This window comes from Notothenia coriiceps, unplaced genomic scaffold, assembly GCF_000735185.1.
Source record: "Notothenia coriiceps isolate Sejong01 unplaced genomic scaffold, NC01 NC01_scaffold00024633, whole genome shotgun sequence".
NCBI classification, from domain to species: domain Eukaryota; kingdom Metazoa; phylum Chordata; class Actinopteri; order Perciformes; family Nototheniidae; genus Notothenia; species Notothenia coriiceps.
Genome location: NW_011357334.1, coordinates 75212 through 93753, shown reverse-complemented (window position 1 = coordinate 93753; position 18542 = coordinate 75212). Strand labels below are relative to the sequence as shown.

General features: G+C 38.4%; 4 protein-coding genes across 4 annotated transcripts in view; 1 reads left to right on the top strand and 3 right to left on the bottom strand.

Moving 5' to 3' along the window:
- Positions 1 to 2000, bottom strand: part of pnpla7b (patatin-like phospholipase domain containing 7b) — a 29712-nt gene extending 27712 nt beyond the window's left edge. Inside the window, exons 1-3 of the mRNA XM_010782323.1 lie at positions 1909 to 2000; positions 1307 to 1358; positions 1112 to 1180 (exon numbers count right to left, since the gene is read on the bottom strand). Of these exons, the coding sequence (XP_010780625.1) occupies positions 1112 to 1180; positions 1307 to 1357 (120 nt within the window). The 5' untranslated portion in view covers position 1358; positions 1909 to 2000. The remainder of the gene's footprint in view (positions 1 to 1111; positions 1181 to 1306; positions 1359 to 1908) is intronic.
- A 703-nt stretch (positions 2001 to 2703) lies between these two features.
- On the bottom strand, positions 2704 to 7396 carry clic3 (chloride intracellular channel 3). The gene is made up of 7 exons (XM_010782322.1): positions 7293 to 7396; positions 7004 to 7109; positions 5672 to 5781; positions 5003 to 5128; positions 4705 to 4811; positions 4434 to 4609; positions 2704 to 3796 (listed from the first exon to the last, which is right to left on the bottom strand). Exons 2-7 carry the CDS (start codon positions 7037 to 7039, stop codon positions 3632 to 3634), a joined length of 720 nt encoding a protein of 239 aa, XP_010780624.1. The 5' UTR covers positions 7040 to 7109; positions 7293 to 7396; the 3' UTR covers positions 2704 to 3631.
- A 3144-nt stretch (positions 7397 to 10540) lies between these two features.
- fut7 (fucosyltransferase 7 (alpha (1,3) fucosyltransferase)) lies at positions 10541 to 14193 on the top strand. Its single transcript, XM_010782321.1, has 3 exons — positions 10541 to 10627; positions 11526 to 11650; positions 12421 to 14193. The coding sequence occupies exons 2-3, from the start codon at positions 11648 to 11650 to the stop codon at positions 13483 to 13485; spliced, it is 1068 nt and encodes a 355-aa protein (XP_010780623.1). The 5' UTR covers positions 10541 to 10627; positions 11526 to 11647; the 3' UTR covers positions 13486 to 14193.
- Positions 14194 to 14365: 172 nt separating this feature from the next.
- On the bottom strand, positions 14366 to 17943 carry pou5f3 (POU domain, class 5, transcription factor 3). Its single transcript, XM_010782320.1, has 5 exons — positions 16831 to 17943; positions 16646 to 16757; positions 16389 to 16519; positions 15938 to 16102; positions 14366 to 15817 (listed from the first exon to the last, which is right to left on the bottom strand). The coding sequence occupies exons 1-5, from the start codon at positions 17581 to 17583 to the stop codon at positions 15551 to 15553; spliced, it is 1428 nt and encodes a 475-aa protein (XP_010780622.1). The 5' UTR covers positions 17584 to 17943; the 3' UTR covers positions 14366 to 15550.
- Positions 17944 to 18542: the final 599 nt, after the last annotated feature.

Sequence of the window (18542 nt, the reverse complement as noted above, 5' to 3'; positions counted from 1 at the left end):
AGTTGGCAAACCAACTTGTAGGTGCATTACCGCCACCAACTGAACTGGAGTGTGGACAAGAGACTAAGCAGAAAATAATAAACAAAAGAAAGAAAAGAAAAGAAAAAAGAACTAAACCTCTAGATTATTTTAAATGTATCAATTTCTCTTAGAAATGTAATAATCTCACAATACATATTGCCTGATGTTTTCCCTAACAGCCCTGCTAGCGAAAAGTCATCATATGCTGCTTTCTTCAGTGTCTGGAAAAGCACATTTCTCTGAGTGCTATATTTCCTGCAAAGCAGTAAAACATGTTCGACAGTTTCTGGCTGGCTACAGTGTATACACTTTCCGGTTGGATGCTTTCCTGTTTACTTAATGTATGATTGAGACCTGTATGACCTATTCTCATCCGAGAAATGACTTTGTCTTCCCTTCTTTTAAACCCCACCTTCCTTCCATCCTCCACATATCTTTGCATTTTATAAAGATGTCTTCCTGTATCACTAATGTCCTTGCCATGTTTGTGCATATCTCTGTATGAATGTTTTAGATAAACTAAATGAAGTCACAGTATTTATACTAAAACACTAGATGTTAGTGTGCTGTTGATACAATATCGTCCCAAGGTGATGCAAAAAGGAAATAAGAGGACTTGTTTGTAGTGTTGAAAAAACTAAGGGATGCATTTTTGTTTAACTGGCAAGTCATGGTTTGTTAGATAAGATAAGATAAGATAAGATAGAACTTTATTGATCCCAATTTGGGAAATGTTTGTGTTGCAGGAGCATAAAAAGACGTGGCATTGTACAATACAAATGAAAAGACAAGAAATAAATAAGAAAGTAGAAAATATAAATGTTGAATTTACAAATTAACAATAACAAGATATAAAGCAAGGTATTATATTTACATAAGTATGTGACGGATGGAATACTAAATATTAGAATGAATATATAAATGTAAAAAACAAGTACCGTATATGAGTACAAACAGTATAGCCTTGTTTTTTATACATACTAACTGGAAATAACAGTGTACAATCACGACAACACAGTATGCATGGTAGTGCCTATACTTGCTGGGTAGAGCCTACTGTATGCTGTCACAATGAATTGATATCTCATACCATGGTGGTCTGCATCCTTTCCTCCAAAAACCGTTGCAATCTTATTCCAATTTCAGTTTTGCTGTTCACCTAAAAGCATCATTTAGATTATCACAGTTATTTCAATACAATAAACAGTAGGTATTGTTCAGAAAAAGTCACCACTGTTATGCCAAGTTGTTTAGCGTTTGCTTTAAAAGAAACTGTTCTGCTTACTAAATATTTCAATCTGCAGAATTCTCCATCATCCTGTCCTTGGCAATCCATCCTGTTGTGAAAATCAAAATCAGGGTTTCACAAGTGACATGCCTTTGTATTCAGTCAACAACAATAAACATAGGAGGAACATAAAGGATACAAGCAAGTTGTGCATAGTGTTGATATAGAATATGATGATACACATTGACAATAGCAAAACATAAGGAAGCTTTGAGTAGCTTTACTTTGAGTATAATCGCACAGAAGAGAGGGGGTTAAATGGAGATCACGAGTTGTTTGTGGAGGAAAGGGGAAACTATGAAAACAGCAACATTAATTTGTGAATAAACAGCACTTGCCGCCACCAGTCATCCTCATCATCTTGATTCCTGTCATTATGACGTAACAAGTCAAAGAAAAGCTAATGTAATAACCCCAAAACTAAGTAACTGGAGGCTGTTGTTGTGGCTGCAGTCCCAGCGTTAGCTTGGCGTAAGCTAACACAACACAAGCTAGCAGATGGATAACTAAAGTTACCCGTATTGCCAGTAAGTATATCCAAAGTTCACTAACATAATAGCATAAAGAAATACCAAGTGGACAGAAAACATTCCGCTTACTTTTCGAGGATTCGTGGGGCGCTGTGTCAGGCTGGTAACATTTCAAAGACACGATAGAGCGAAGTTAGCAAGTAGCTAACAAAGTTTTCTGTATTCTGCCTGTCACTTGTTTAGCCCCGCCCATGTTTGTACGTCCACCAATAGCTTCTTTAATGTCTGTTGTTGCCTTGGTACCGTTCAACGCCCTTGTCAAATCGGGAACGGAGCATGCACAAACTTGTCTTTCTAGTTACAACATTAAACGCAGGTATCCTTTGTTTAACAAAAGACTATGGCTTTGAATCCAATCAAATGGTGTAACATAATCAAGAACATTTACTGGAGTGCTGTTCTTCAGTGGTGGAAGAAGTATCAGATCCTTTACATTACTTAAAGTACTAATACTGCTCTGTGAAAAATATTCCATTAAAAGTAAAGATATTGCATTCAAAACCTTACTTAAGTAAAACGATGTGAGGATTATTATTGTATTTTAAGTATGTCAGTTGTGCAATACATCTTAACCTGTCATTGTTTAACTATTATATATGATATCGGTTTTTGGCTGCATAATGTGTATGTTGCTTATAATTGGTGCACATATGTAGGGTCGTTCTAGTAAAAACAATTGTACTGTTGGGTGGTTTACAGAAATGCATCATATTCTATAAAATCATCACACGCTTTGTCCCTTTAATGTTGCAACCTTGTATATTTAAAAAGAGTTTCTTAGAAAAACACCTATGTTTTCAGCTTTGTGGTGATTCATTTACCAGGTGACTCAAGGTTTAAAATGTGTTTATTTAGCTTAAGAAGCAAGAGAATGTTGTCAACAAAGGAACATTTGAAATTAACACATCTGGAGAAGCGTGGTTTTTACACTTCATACATTTAGCAGCTAATGTTTTTCTGGCATTTACAGGTACATTGTTTACACATTTAATTACACATTATTGCAAACTCACCCAATATTCCTACAACCAACACCAAACTTGTTTACAACATCTTGTAAAGGACATCTTTATCAATAGGGTTTTTTCTTTTTCTTTACTCGGTCTTCATTCTTTTTATACATTTTGGCAAAGTTCAACATAACAGAGTCACTACTAAGACACACGCACTCATTTTCAAACACAAAAATGAAGAGGACGGACAAAGGTTATTAGCGATGGTAACAAATAATTTATTGAGAGAAAAACATGTCTGTGAGTTGAAAAACGTACCATTAAAAGACAATTTAATAGCAAACCATAGCTTACTGTCTGCCATATCTACAGACTAAATGTGTATTCCATGTTTGCACATGTACTATTCCTGAACATAAAATAATTGCTTTAAAGTTGCATCTGATTTCATGTTTGAATGTAATTCATTAATTTAAATCAACATTGTGGCAATGAAACAACACAGAAACAATACATGCATGCAAAATGACTAACAATATACATATTTCCTTGGATTTACAGTGCTTTCTTACTATAACCACAGCATACAACATAACATACAGTATATACAAATACAGATTTTAAGCAACTTTGAAGTAGCAGTTGGCAAACCTAATTGATAAAAATAACAGTTTTCTAGAAAGCTATATGCCAATGCAGACCCATTTCATTATCAAAAATCTTATTTTCAGACAAATAAAACATAAATCATGTACAGTTTCCATGCACCTGTTGTTCTCTGTATTTCTCATTTTATTATTTTTTGCTCTGACTTACACTGCTTCATCTGTTCCTGTGATTTATTTGTTCAGGTACTTTGCCACAGAGTGGTAGGCAATAAGGATCTCTGAAGCATTCGGGCAGGTGTAACGAAACTGATCTTGTTTGTAGGCATTATCCAGGTAACGTGTCAGACCTTTCAGTTCTTTAGGGATGTCAAAGTCGCGGTACTGCTTACACACCACCTGCAGAAAGAGAGGTTTTAAGATGGTATTATATGCAATAAGATATCAGGAGAATTGAATTAGTTACACATTACTTTAAGTTATTATTACACATTTTTACTACAGAATTATTTTTGGATTTCTGTACCAATGAAGGAAACAAATGTATCAGTGGAAGAAGAACTATTTTACTTAGCTAAAAGTTGCAATTTTATAGAGTACAAATATTTAGTTATAGGCAAAATTCCTGTATTCAAATGTTTACTCAAGTAAAAGTACAAATGCATTAACATCAAAATATACTTAAAGTACAAAAAGTAAACGTACTTTTAGCAGAATCATAAATAATACATTATTGTAAGTGATACATGTGTTCATCACTTCAAAGTTGCTCTTGGTAAAAAAAAATTGTATTACTTTATAAACATCTAAGTAGCTTTACTTAAAATTATATATCATAATTGATTTGTGGATTCATATTTTGTATGAATAATCTAAATATGCAAGTAGACAAAAAGTTGAGTAAAAAATATAATGTTCCATAAAGTGAAAATAATCAAATAAAGTACAAATTCCTCTCATTTGTACTTTATCAGAGTACTTGAGTAAATGTACTTGTATTCAACCACTTGTTGTCGTACTGCTGAAGTCTGTTTACCTTGACAATGTTGAGTTTGGGAAGCAGGTTGCAGTCTGCCAAGGTGAGAGATTCCCCGTCCAGGTAGAGGCGTGTCGACTGGGTGGCGTTGGGGTTCTGGTCCAGCTCGTGAGGGAGGGGCGTCTCCAGGTACATGTTCAGCTTCACCAGGGTGGACAGGAATTTAGTCTCCAACACTGAAAGACAGAAAGGTATCACAGGCTTTTGTTATCCACAGTATCCATAAATTACAGTAATTCTTTTTTGAAGTATCCAGAGATGATGCCCTCACTGTTATTTATTCCAGAATTGGGATTCTTAATGTAGCCTGAGAATTTTCGGAAGATGTCATCTCCAGCACCGTTGGACTCTTTGTATCGACAGCACAATTTTGGATACCTGCCATTGGGAGAATAAAACATGTATTTATTCAAAACGTTTTTGTGTTTTTAGTATTAATGTATTTATTTTTTCATTGTATTTTACATTGTTTATATTTTTATAAATATTCATCTGAAGTCATTGGTCTGTGAAGAAAAAGTGAAAAATACTTATTTAAAAATTCTTTTATTATTCTTTTATCTACTCACTCAGGCTGGGCTAGGTTTTCCTCCAGGAACTCCTCAATCTTGTTAGTGTCCGTTTTGACTTCATCGTTGAAGATGAGGAAGGGGGGCTGAGAGCCCGGAGCCAGAGCCTTCAGCACAGCAGGGGCCCTGCAACAGAACAGCAAACAAGGTGTAGCTCAAATAAAAACGATGCCAAATTAGTAATTGCTTCAACTGGATTTCTTCCACTTTACATTTCTAATTGTGTTTCAGGACTCATTAAAAAGTGATTTCTGACCATCTCAAGACATCAATAGATAATTAACTGCTTTGAGTTTTGCTTCAAACTTTTTCTGTGTGAGGAGATCTTAATTTTGTTTCCTACTTTGTAGGTTGGTCCTGGGTTTGATCTTGTTGGCCATTGATTTATTTGTGTCTGTTTTTTTACTTTCTTCATGTGAGGTACGGCCGTTTCCTCCTAAAACTCTTACTATTTTCCCTTGTGTGCTGACACAGGCTACATTTCCTCTGCAACCCTGTCCACACTTTGGATAGAGGGATGACTTCATAAAATATTGAAGTACAGAAAAGAGCAAAAAACCTAAACATCATATTTTTCATTGTACTGCAAGTTGTACGTGTTAATCTGTTAAATCAGTCTTGAAGACGGGACCAGTAACTTTAGGAAACAACAATAAGGAGTGTTCTCACCTCTTCATGTCCACAGTGGTGAGGGTAAAGTTGGCCCCTTTCAACCAAAGAATCATGAAGAGTCTCTGGGAGAAAGGACAGTTCCCCACACTCTCAGCATCAACACTGGCCTGACCGGCACAAAGACACAACATTAAGAACACATGCAAGACAAATAACTGATATCAGAGTATGTAGTAGTAAACTGCCTCTAAAGAAATGTATTGGAAAATACATACTTTATGCAAGACGCTACAGGTTAATATAGAAAACAAAATAGTAAGAGATTTTACTATGAAACTTCCCTAGTTTATAAGAAAATAATGTTTTGTAATAAAAGTTGAAATGTTATGTTTAAATATGCAAGTGAGGCATTATCTAATGCTAACTTTTGGTGAATGTATTGGGAATCTACAGACGTAAAAGTAAAATAAACACAATTGTGAATTTTGGATGTTTTCTTTCCACAAGTCTGAAAGAAGGCCTTCTATTGAAGCCCAAACTCTCACATTTGACTAGTTCATGGTAAACAATGTTTTACCTGTATTGTCACACCTTATAACAATAGGAGTCAACATGTTCTTGAAATGGGACACTGGTATGTTGTTTTCAGTATCAGTGCTGCAACGTATCTGACCACATAAAGTCTTCCTGATCGCTGAGGAATTTTAAGTGGAGAGTTGACGCTGCTTTACACCCAAAGGAAACAGCCCAGTTTTTAGACGATGTTTGGTATGTCATGCATTTCACTACAGCATGTCATCATTGAGTCAAAGGCGTTCATGGAGGCAAACACATTTTTGAAAGGGCAGAAAAAAGGTTTCCAAACTGGACAGGCCTCTTTTTCAGTTTCTACTGTTCACCATAAGTGCACACATTGATAATATCTCAAAAAACCACTGAAAGATAACCTCAACTCAGTTACAAGAGTCCATCACAAAACAGAGAGTGGAATAGTATCATTTCAACTGTACATCAATTGCCATTCAATGCATTGCAACGTTCATACAGAATGAACATGTTGGAAAGTCCCATACATTATGAGCTAAAACAAAAATAATAGATAGACTGACTAAAGAATACTGAAGCAGGCACTTTGATATCTGGAAATTGTCTGTTTATAATCTTTTATTTCATCTCATTTGAGATGTAAGGCTACCAAAGGAACAGTGTGAGATGAAATACAGAAAAGGGAAACAATGGCATGCTCATATCATTTCTAAAAGAAACTGAAGGCTTACAAGATGTTAGTTGTCAACGAATATGTAGTACATACATATGTAGGTAGGGCATTTACACAATTGTATCCATATCTGTTGTGTTTAATCACAACACATCACAAGTAGGTCTTACCTTAACGAAAAGTTCAATCTTCGGGGACTCGGCCATCCTTCTTCCTCTCTCTGTATCGTATGTCCTCTTATTTCCAATGGATGCACAAAATGGTTTGCCTCAGTCCCTGACAATGCAAAAACAATCCAGACATTAAAGAAAAATTTGTGCCTGGGAGGTAAGATTCCTTTTTAATTATGACTATTTGCAACCTCATTCTTTCCTTCTCACACACACCCATTTTTACACACGTCACTCTTAATAGTTTTTAATTAAACTATTAGTAACATGTAATGAAGCTTATACTCACAGTAAGCACTGGATGCTTTTTCTCCACCTGTAGAGTTTTATATTCCAGTATTATTTCCTCTCCGTCTCTTACAGCCGTGTGTGCGGCTGGATCTGGTTTTTGTCCGTCTCTCACCACACCTGTCACACTCTCAGAGGCAGCCCACACCCCCTCCGGCCTTTCCAGTTAGACAAGTAAATCTGGATCTCTGCTCTCAGCCTTGCAGCATATTTTCTGAAGGAAACAATCCACCCTCACTCTGTAACTGTCTCAGTCCTTCAACTTTCTCAGTATGTGTTTGTCCATGTCACTTTCTCTCTCCTTTTCATTCAAGAATTCTGAGCAAGCTGGTTGTTTTCTACCACAACACTAATCTAAAAAAAAAAAACCTTCTTTATGGACCTGACTAGGTCCATTGGGGGATTGTCGTGTTGAAACAGAAATGTGCCTTTCCCAAATGTGTCAAGTTTTAAGACAGTGCTTGATGCATTCTGTATTCATGTCAGAAAATGCTCTCATGTTGCAGGTATTTGCAGAGGTTTTCTGAGATAGCAGGAAGAAACAACATACCCTAAAAAATTGGAGCAATGTTGAAAGCAGAGAGGAGGGAGATATAGATCCCATAACAGAAGGAAACAAATTGGGGGAGATAAGGCAAACAGAAAAAGGTAATTGCATAGGGAGGACGCACAAGCGAGGAAATCATAAGGGTGTGAGTGAAAGTCACCTGTGACTCTGCGCTGAGGAATCCACAAATTGGATTCATATTGTATGAGGCTAATTAAAGTAATTTAGTGAATAGGATAGTTCGATTCAAGATATCACCTTTCTTTCATTGCATTCAGCCCTGGGAACCAATCAAAATAAACAAAACGTCCTGTTTGATGAGGTTGTTGCTGTTGTTTCTGAATACATCTGACATATAATATAACCTCACGTCAATCTCCCACATGAAAACCCCTCTTACCAACCTTTATAATCCTAAAGCAAAGCTCTGTTTATTTGTTACCATCTTTGCCTTCTCATAGTTTGCATACCTCTAAGAGAGACGTTTCCTCCTCAGAATCAACCATGTGGAACTATCTAGTATTTCTTTGGCAAAGAACAGATTAGACAAACTTGAGCTTTGTCCTATGACATACTTACTTCCTTATTAATAAACCCCAAAGTTAAGAACAATAGGGATACATTGCAGCTATCTTGTTTTTCAAAGTAAACCGTTTAACCTTGCTGACAAATGAAGCTCAGCGCAAGTTCTTTCAGGAAGACTGGTATACATTAATTCCACAGCTGCTTAATCAGCTCATCACGGGCTTCCTGCTAACCTACATTAACCTCAATCTCAGCAGCCAATCACTGTGCTGCAGCCAAACTTTAAAATGGTTCTCCTCTCTTCTGCAGTCAGCTGTGATTTCAGGTGTTCATGCTGCCGACCACCTCCTCCCCATCCACCTCCTTTCATCACATCCAGTGCCAGGAGAGCTAATCCAAAGACCTCATCACACCTCCTCTTCATCCGATCTCCTCATCAAATCCAGATCTTCAGCATCATCACCAGTGTCTAGACCCCGGGGGGGTTCCCTATACTCACGGCTGCATCCCCCCTTTAGATATACGATTTCAGGATCGGGTCTAATCGCCAAATATTTAACATTTATCATGTGGCATGTGTCAATAAATGTTCTTTAAACAAAATGAGGTCTAAATGATGTTCAACAAAATATAGCAGGACAAGTTAAAGAATCAATTATATTTACAATGAGTTGAAAAAACAAATATTGTTAGTTACTTTTTACAATGGCGTTGCATATATTTTGATTATGGCTGGATTATGGTTTGCCTCTTAATCTAATGTTAACCGAGTTTGCATTTAGCCTTTTGCGCTGTCCCTTTGCTGTAACAATGTACATATTCCTGATGAGGGACAAATAGGTATTCTGATTCTGAAACGGGTCTAGGGTTATGAAAAAGAGGCAACATACTGTAAGGTTCACACTCTAGAAAAGTTCAATGCTGATGGCAACTTTTGTCCGTCAGAGGATACATTTACATTGTTAAAGATAGTTTTAAGTATGAATATATCACATGAGAGGGAATAGATGGGTGTGAACTCTGAGGCTGATGAGGGAATGAGATGCAGGTGTGTAGTGTAGGGGGGGGGGGCAATCAGGTGGTGGGGAAGAGACGGGGCATCTGCGGAAGGGTGTGAAATGGCAATGAAAGGGCCTGGGAACAAAAGATTGTGGCAACACAACACTGCCCTCTTGTGGTCCTTTATTATACAAATATACATTTAAACCTGAATAAACATGGCAGAAATGTAATCTGCTATGTAGGATTTGGATTGTTCCTTAAGTATTCATAAGTCTTTAGTGCTTGATTTAAGCTAATATAGTTAACATATACAGTATATTTTAAGTGTTAAAGACAGATGCAACTTTTTTAATTATTATTTATAAAAGTGATGATGTCATTTATTAATATAACAATTTATTTTGGTTGTGCAAATTCCCATTGATGATACATCTGCTTCTTCATTTCTTAACATTAGCATGGCTGATGTGAGTGGCACCTGCTTTCTTAAATGCCTCAGAGGCACGTGTACTTAAATCACACTTTTCAGTGTTTTTAGCTTTTATTTTTTTCCACAGACAGCACAGCTGAATTTTGCTGCTCAGTCTGTATGAAACATTTACATTTGAGATATGAGATCATTTATTTCCAATCATATTTATACACTTCAAATGTATCACTTTTAAAGACAGAGGAGAAAACAATCAACCACAGAAACTATAATCAAAAGGGTAAAAATCCTGAACCAACCATGCATAAAGTATCACAAAGATAAACAATTTTTACCATTCAGTGCCTCTGCCACACACATCAATGCTCTTTGTGGGAATAAAAAAAGGGCATCAAACTTGTACATGCGTATACTTTGATATGTTAACCTCTACAATGTAGCGACACGATGATGAATCATTGCTTTGTGCTCACTCTTGGGTAACCCTTTAAATCCTGTTGTACACTCTTCTTCTTTCCCATCAGAGCACACATGTCGCAAACACCCCCTGAATGGTTGTTCTCCATTTTTAAAGACAGCAGGGAGCAGATAAGTGTACATTTCACCACAAAGTAGGAGTTTAAGGGGGTGTGGAAGAAAAAGGAGGGGTTGCACGATGCTCGTCATCTGAACTCATGTTCCACAATAATTAGAAAACCAGCTTCCTTTAAAAGGGGCTGGGTTATTGGTTTTAAAGTACCTCAAGCTCATGATGATTGTCATACCAGCCGCGACCAAAGATGGTACCAGTGCTGACTGAGGACGGAGGACAGGCCGCTCATCTCTTGATCAGGTTAGTGTTGTATTCATAAATTGTGTTTTATGGCATGCCCTTTGCACCTTGTAGCCTAACGCTGAACAAAAGCCACTGAGGCAAAGTGCCACTGCCAACATCAATCTTTCACCACATCCTGTTCACAGTTTGTCTTAAAACGTATAACTCTGGAGGGTAACTTAAAAGGAATTATATCATTCATATTTAAAGGCTTTATCTCTTAATCTCTCACCTTCGCTGGAAAATGTTCTGGTTATGATATTCTACTTTTCAGTTACAAAACACCTTTAACGTTTATTCTTTAAAGTAAAGATTTCGGCTTCAAAAGAAAATAATGAAATAACTGGGCAGTTTGTTTTTATACCAAATGATGTAGATATATATGTTCTTGAGCTGCGGAGCTTCTGTTGTGCCAATGTATGGTTCTTTCCCTTATTTTATGATGCAGCCAGGATGCTCTTAAAAGGTGTTTTGGATTGAGATAGTGGGAGAGGTATGTGATGAAAGCTTTGTTTAGAGGTATTATTTAATTCCACAGGTTGAAATTATACGAGTATTCATTAGTTCCTCGTGTGCACACTGTTCAGTTAATGGTCTTTTTCCTTTTTATAATGTTCTTTCCAAAGAGGAAACTACAGCAATGAGGCGAGATACTTTTAGGACTGGATAACTGGAGTATGATTCAATAACTGCAAACTAAGCAAATAAATCATCAATCTACATGTTTTCCACTTTGAATATGTATTGAATTATTTTCTATCCCTCCTAAGACATTAAAGAAAGTATTGACAAACGATTAAATGTTTGTCTTTAAGTGGTGACTGACTGGGAGATGATATCAATGGATAGATGTTAATTTAGTTTAGACTAGAGCACGTATAACTCTTTCAAATATTTTCACTTTTTGTCCATACAGAGAAAAGGAAGCATATACCGGTACTCCCGTTCCTCTTGATTGAGCAGAAATCTGTCATGGTGTCTGGTTTGAGAGGGAGGTCGTGATTCTTCCTCATACGAGGAGTCACAGCTGAGGACCTGATGGTAAGTCCTCGTTAAAAATCTCATCAGAGGATTACATCACAGACACTCAAACAAAACCTGCAAGCTAAAAAAGTGATTTTCATCATTTAGAAACTTTGAGGAATCAATTTGGTTTTCACTTTACATTGTCATGACTGCCACACATGAGGAATTCCCCTTTGAGGTGGTGGCTTATATGTCCTATTAATGTGTGTCACCTGTTCTGCTCTCTAAGGGTCTTCAGTGGTTACATGGAGTATACATTTGGAAGGAAGTAGTTAATACAATATGTTTTTCCTGATTAGGCTTAAGAATACTTTTTTTTTGCCAGAGAGGACTCTTACTCTTGATCTGTTATATATCATGGTGCAATTTAATCAAATGAATCTTATTTAGTCACATTATATTATTTTCAGTCTATTCAGTAAAACATTTGAGTCTTTGTATTCTTGGTATGTTAAGTATGTCCTAAATGCTAAATTGGTCATTGGTTTCCAGACATACCTGTACAAAAATAGAAATCAATTAGCACATTTAAAAGAATTATGAGGAAATTCACAGATTGATTTGAAATGATTTGCCTCAGCAATGATTTGTATGTATTATGGAAATGAATCAGAAGGAAAGGTACATCAACATTGCTCAACAGAGCAGCACACTTTACAAAAAATGGTTAGTTGTGATGTTAAGTATATGATTTGTAATGATTAGATTTAAACCTGCAAAAATAACATGTACGCGAAAACACCACGGTTCTCCTTTACAATCCTACTTAATTTCTTTTGCAACAGGGGTGTTACAACACTAAGAAGACTGGGCTCGGCTCAATGAAGAAGCGCCTCCTCCTCCTCTCCTTTCTCTGTGTTTTACCGCTGTGTCTTCTCAATGCATGGTGGAGAAGATTTCCGGCCAAGACAGCTATAAATCCTTCCAGCTTCTATAACATCACGATCCTGCTGTGGCATTGGCCCGACGGCAGGTCGTCGTCCCTGAAGGGGGACACGTGCTGGGATCTCTACCGTATCCCTCGCTGTAGACTGGTGGACCAGCGCTCCTTGTTCCCCTCCGCTGATGTGGTGGTGTTCCACAACAGAGAGCTGGCACTGGGCCACCAAAAGCTGCCCCTTGACCTTCCACGGCCACAGGGCCAGAGGTGGGCCTGGATGTCCCTGGAAGCCCCTATTCACAATGGAAAGTTGCATCAGTATGCAAATATATTCAACATGACCATCAGCTATAGGAGAGATGCTGATGTCACTATTCCATACGGCCAGCTGCTACCAAAGGAGGCTGAAGGACATCTGGTGGACAATGTCCCTCTCAATAAGAGCTCCTTGGCCTGTTGGGTGGTCAGCAACTACAGAAATCACCACAAGAGAAGCAAAGTGTACAAAGAGTTAAAGGCAGTAGTTCCTGTGAAGGTTTACGGACGTTGGACCGATACACCTCTTTCCCAAGATGCCCTCTTACCTACAATCTCTCGCTGCTTCTTCTACTTGGCTTTTGAGAACTCAATCAGCAAAGATTACATCACAGAAAAACTGTGGAGGAATGCTTACCAAGGTGGCGCGGTGCCTGTCGTCCTGGGACCCCCGTTAGGCGACTACAAATCTGTGGCTCCACCTAATTCTTTTATCCGGGTCGATGAGTTTGCATCAGTCAAGGACTTAGGAGAGTATCTACAGCAGCTTGCAGAGGACAAGAAACGCTACAGTGAATATTTCACTTGGAAACATCAGTGGACAGTAAAGTTGTACAAAGACTGGAGGGAGAGACTGTGTAAGATCTGCTCACATTACAACAGCTTACCTCAGGAGAAAGTTTACTCCAGTCTAGAGGCCTGGGTCAAGGGCTAATAACACTTGAGCTTGCATATACATAGTTAATGTGTAATTTATCACATTTTTGGAGGATTAGCATCCTTGATATTTCAGGAAAATCCCTTTTTAAGGGCACTTTGGAAACATGCTTATTCACTGTGAGCACCTACCCAACACAACTTACATTAACTATTTCATACTAAGAATGACCAAGAGAAATAAGTCCCCATTGATATCCGTAGCTCTTTTTATCAAACACGTGGAGTAAAATGGATTTAACTTTTTTAGAGCTGTGCTGTTTAGCATTTTTCCTCTTTAAAACTCATGTACAAGCACAAAGGTTACTGTAAACACTGATGCACTTCAATGTAATTGAAAAACAAAAGCATTATAGTTTATGTCTGGTGGACACTGTTAAGGGCTTTAAAACACATTCAAAAATTAAACTAGTGTCGATAAAGTCTGCATTTGTTTTCATGTAAAATAGTTACATATTGTACTCAAAACAGAAACATGTGAACCATTTGATCTAAATTAAAGTCAAATTAGCTTCAGTGTGCTCTATTCTACTGAAGAGAAAGCTTGGAATCTTCATGAACTACATTGTAAATATTTTAGTAGAGCTGCATTATTCAAAAGGCTAGCCTGTTGAAGTATTCGGGCTTGGAGATGTCCGAGACTCTTTTTAAATATTTGTTGTCTGGTTTCAACTTCCCTTCCCAAATTAAAAGATTGTTTACTTAATGAATACATTGTGATTGAGTCTCATTGCAGGACACTCCCTGAATTACTTATCTATACAAAGCTCAGCTTCCTCAAACTGATGCAAAACAAGAGGTTTTACCGAAAAATACCTGTTTAAAAAATATATATAAAAATCAGTGTTGGACATATTCAACACATGGAATGTTTCAACAAAGTCAGTTTTACTAGATTTTATGCATTTAAGGTTGAGGTCGTTTGGGTTGAAAACATTTTAGCATAGCTACCAAGTCAATAAATTATGTTTTAATCCATTAACGATCTGTTGAGGAAATGTTGCAGAAAATCCCAGTAAGCGTGTAGCAAGTTTGATTTCACGTTGGTAATATCAAAGTAAAAATCAATCCTGAGGCAATAATCCACACTTAGATCATTCTGGGTTGAACGGATTGGTGACATTTAATGTCTTCATGTATGCAAATTACAGTCTTTAGAGTACAAAATATCTTCTTAAAACAATACCAGACAAAAACACCAATTAGCATCCAAATTTAACTTTTGGTATAAATTGTAATTCAACATTTCATTAACATAAAAATCATTTACAATAATATAAAAAAAAAGAAAAAAGTTTTGCGGTATTGAAATACACTATGAAAGCAAAATGAATCACTTCAATTCACCTGAGATGAGAAAATATGGAAATTGTGCAATTGGCAGATAAGCAGCAATGAAACTTGAGAATAGCAAATCATTTATCAAGTTCCTTCAAAACATTACTATGAGTCTCACAGCCTCAGTCATAAGGCCAGAATCTATTGGTATACAAATGGGGAAATATTACCAAAAAAAAGGGATATATTAAACATTACAAAAGCATCTTTGTGCAAAAATTATGGAAAATTCCATTTCAATGACTGCTCTATTCAGAAGTATTGCACAAATATTGACCAGAAAGACTATGATTTTCGGTCCAAATCTCCCTTTTATAACTCAGATCTAAACTCATTCGCACCACAGAAAACCACCCAGGATCAGATCTTTTACAATTATTCTTAAAAGGCAATGATAAAAGCCTATGGAATAACTTGCAATGCATTATCCAAGAATACGAAAACAATCAAAAGGCACATTCAGTTAAAATGTCTTAGTTTTAAGTCAAAGCAGTTGCAGGAACAAAGGTTGTTGATCTTGGCAGTTCATGTCTGCCATTAAAAACAGTAATTAAGATATACTTTGAACCATCTCAAAGTTGGAAGAGCCTCTAAACTAGGATTGTTTTTATCCCAAGACCTGCCAATGCGTTTGGTTGATTGGGTTACCGTTTACGAGACTTCTTCTTGGACAGAGAGGCTTGGGTGGGCAATCTGTGGTTATGTCTGGGACTACATGAACACTTTTATCCAGTCAGGTGACTAACCAGTCCGTGGTGCAGGCCCTGTTTCAAGATGTCGGGCCGGTGCAGCTGGGGCATGTAAAGTGTGGGAGGAGGGGCGCCTCCTAGCTGGTAGCTGGAAAGGGGGTAGCCCTGGCCTGGAATGGGGGAGTGGGCCATGTTCAGTGGGGAAGGACTCTGCTCGTAGTACTGGCCATCACACTCTTCGTCTAGTGGCACGGCCAGGCGCTTTCCTTTTTGTCTTCGGTTGCAGAACCACACGCGTACGACCTGACAGGAAACAAGTGTCTTTTAAAAATGTAAACCAGCTTTATAAAAATTTTTTTTAAATAAACACACTTCTATAAAAAATAAAAAGGCAATTGGCATAACTTTCACAGATGTACTTACATCTCTCTCCAGACCCAGGTCGTCTGAGATGTGAGTGATCTCCTGGGTGTTTGGCTTCGGACACTTAACAAAGTAGGTCTCAAGAGCAGAGCGCACTGCTCCCTCCAGACTGGTCCTCCTCTTCCTCTTTCTGGTGTCAACAAATACTCGCTCAATCTTGTACATCTGAAGAATCAAAGCATGCTAGTAAGGGTTGATGCAGTAATGAATAAAACCAAATTAAGATTTGTAAGCTCCATGTTCTCAAAAGATGGCTCCCCCACTTGGTGCACATCATAGAGGTTTTATGGCCACTAGGTGGCATTTTACATTTCACAAGATTAGAGGGCCTTGATTCAGGTTAACTCAGCAGGAAGCTAGCAAGGCCTGAAAAGACCAAGGATCCCATGAAGCTTAGTGATCTTCTGTTGTCTTGTAAACTAGTCGGCAGATGTCAAAGTATAGCACTTACATCCTGGGGATTGTCTGAGGTCTCTGCCTCATTCAGCCATCTCTGAAGAAGGGGTTTCAGCTTGCACATGTTCTTGAAGCTCAGCTGCAGAGCTTCAAAGCGGCAAATGGTAGTCTGGCTGAACATTTTACCTACATGTACAACAAATAACATTAGAGCACAAGTTGAAAAGAATCATGGCCCAAAAGTTGGATGACAATCAATAATTATAAACTTTAAACAGTGGTTAATTATCTCTTTATGGTTGCCATACTTACCATAAAGGTTTCCTAGGGCAAGACCGACATCAGCTTGGGTAAAACCCAATGTTATGCGCTTGTGTTTCAGCTCCTTTGCAAACTGCTCTAGTTCTTCTGTTGAAAGATTCTCCTGAAGAAAACAAAAGATTACATTAATACCCAATGTGATCCACAAGTAAACTGTATTTATAAAATGCTTTTACCTCCTCAGAGTCGCTGCATCCACCGCTGGAGGACCCACTGCTCCTAGTTGAAGAGGCCGGGTTCTGCGTCTGCGGCCCGGGGGAGGCCTGGGTTGTGTTCACTCTGAAAAACGAGTTTTCCGGAAGCCCGTTGCTTGGGGGTGAGGGGGACATGGATGGTGAAGATGCCGAGGATGTCGAGGGATTTTGATTATTGCTGGCGGACGGTGTGATGTGGTTGATGCCGGGCCAGAAGGAGGGGTTCCAGGCCGGGTAGAAAACTCCATGGGACATGGCAGCGGAGGCTGCTGATGGGTACTGCTCAATCTTAAGCTCCGTGGAGTAATCATCGCCGCTGTCCTTCTCAGTCTTTATTGCGGGAAGTTTAATCTGCTCCCGTGTCTCGGCTAAGGGGGGACTCAGGTTTAAAGGCTGGGTAGCTGTTGTTGCCCCGGGTACCTGGCCGGTGTACTCGGGAGCAGCGAAGGGATACCAATGCTTGGTTTGCCCAAAATCTCCGACCTGCAGGTCGGATCCCCTGTAGTCCCCATTGACGGATGGGAAAGGGAAAAAGGTCTGCGCAGACGCCGATGTGATTCCACTGTAGGCGGACTTGTTGTAGAGGAGACTCGGGTCTGTCAGGACACCGTGGGGAAGCTGGAACGGCCCACCGCTGCCCAAACCTTCATGACCCAGCAACTGGCCGCAATGGTTGGCCCGGCTGAAGTCATACGGACGGATTTGGCTTTCCGGACTATGCGATCTTTCAGACATCTTCCAAACAGCGTAAAAAGTATATAAAAGCGAACGTCCAAAAATAAAACTTGGAATAACTCAGTGGCGACTGATTCTAAACCACCCGCTTCACGTAAACGCACACACCAATGAAGGATGGGGTAGGAAAAGCACTCCAGGGGGGAAAAACCGGCGAAAAGTCCGTTTCTGGTGATATTGTCCGAAAAGTGTAGGTCTGGGCAGTTGCAGTTTTGGTGCTACATAACCACCAATACGCCTACGGCCTACTCCACTAACTTGTTTTTAACACTACTGCACTTAACTCACCTTCAAGCTCAAATGCCCCTCTCCTTCCCCTGCTCCACAGGTTTTCCTAATCACAGCTGCGGGTGTTGGGGGATCACCTCATCTCTTCGCCCATTGGCTGGCATAGACAATTGGCCACAGCTGATGGTGAATTTGTGAATGACCTTGATTCACCCTAAAGTAGTGGGCGTGTTTTCAAATAAACATCCAGCCCTTTGGGCTGCAGACTTACAATGTTTTTCTGTTTCTTAGCAAATGTAAAACTCATTACGTGCAATTTAAAACCATTACATAAACAAATATTAATAATTCAACAGTTTTAGTCAGAATATTAACATTGCTAAGGCACGGGTCAGTGTTCCTTTAAATACATATTGTAACACTATAATTTGCTCACCTCATACATGAATTATAAAGCTCAGTTTGTTTAACTTATTCCCCTTTAAGGAGATGGCTTTGATATTAAAATCCCTGTCATTCAGACCTGCATTTATTTTAATCACTAACATCTAAACCAAATGAAATGAACTGACATTGAAATCCTGAATAATTGTGACAAAAGAAAGGCACTTAATGAATCTGGCAACATAAAGTTGTTAAACAAACAATAACAAGGGCCAGGCTATTTATTCTGTTAAGAACATTTGATCAGCTCATACACATATAAATAAACTGGAGGAAAAACAATGTAT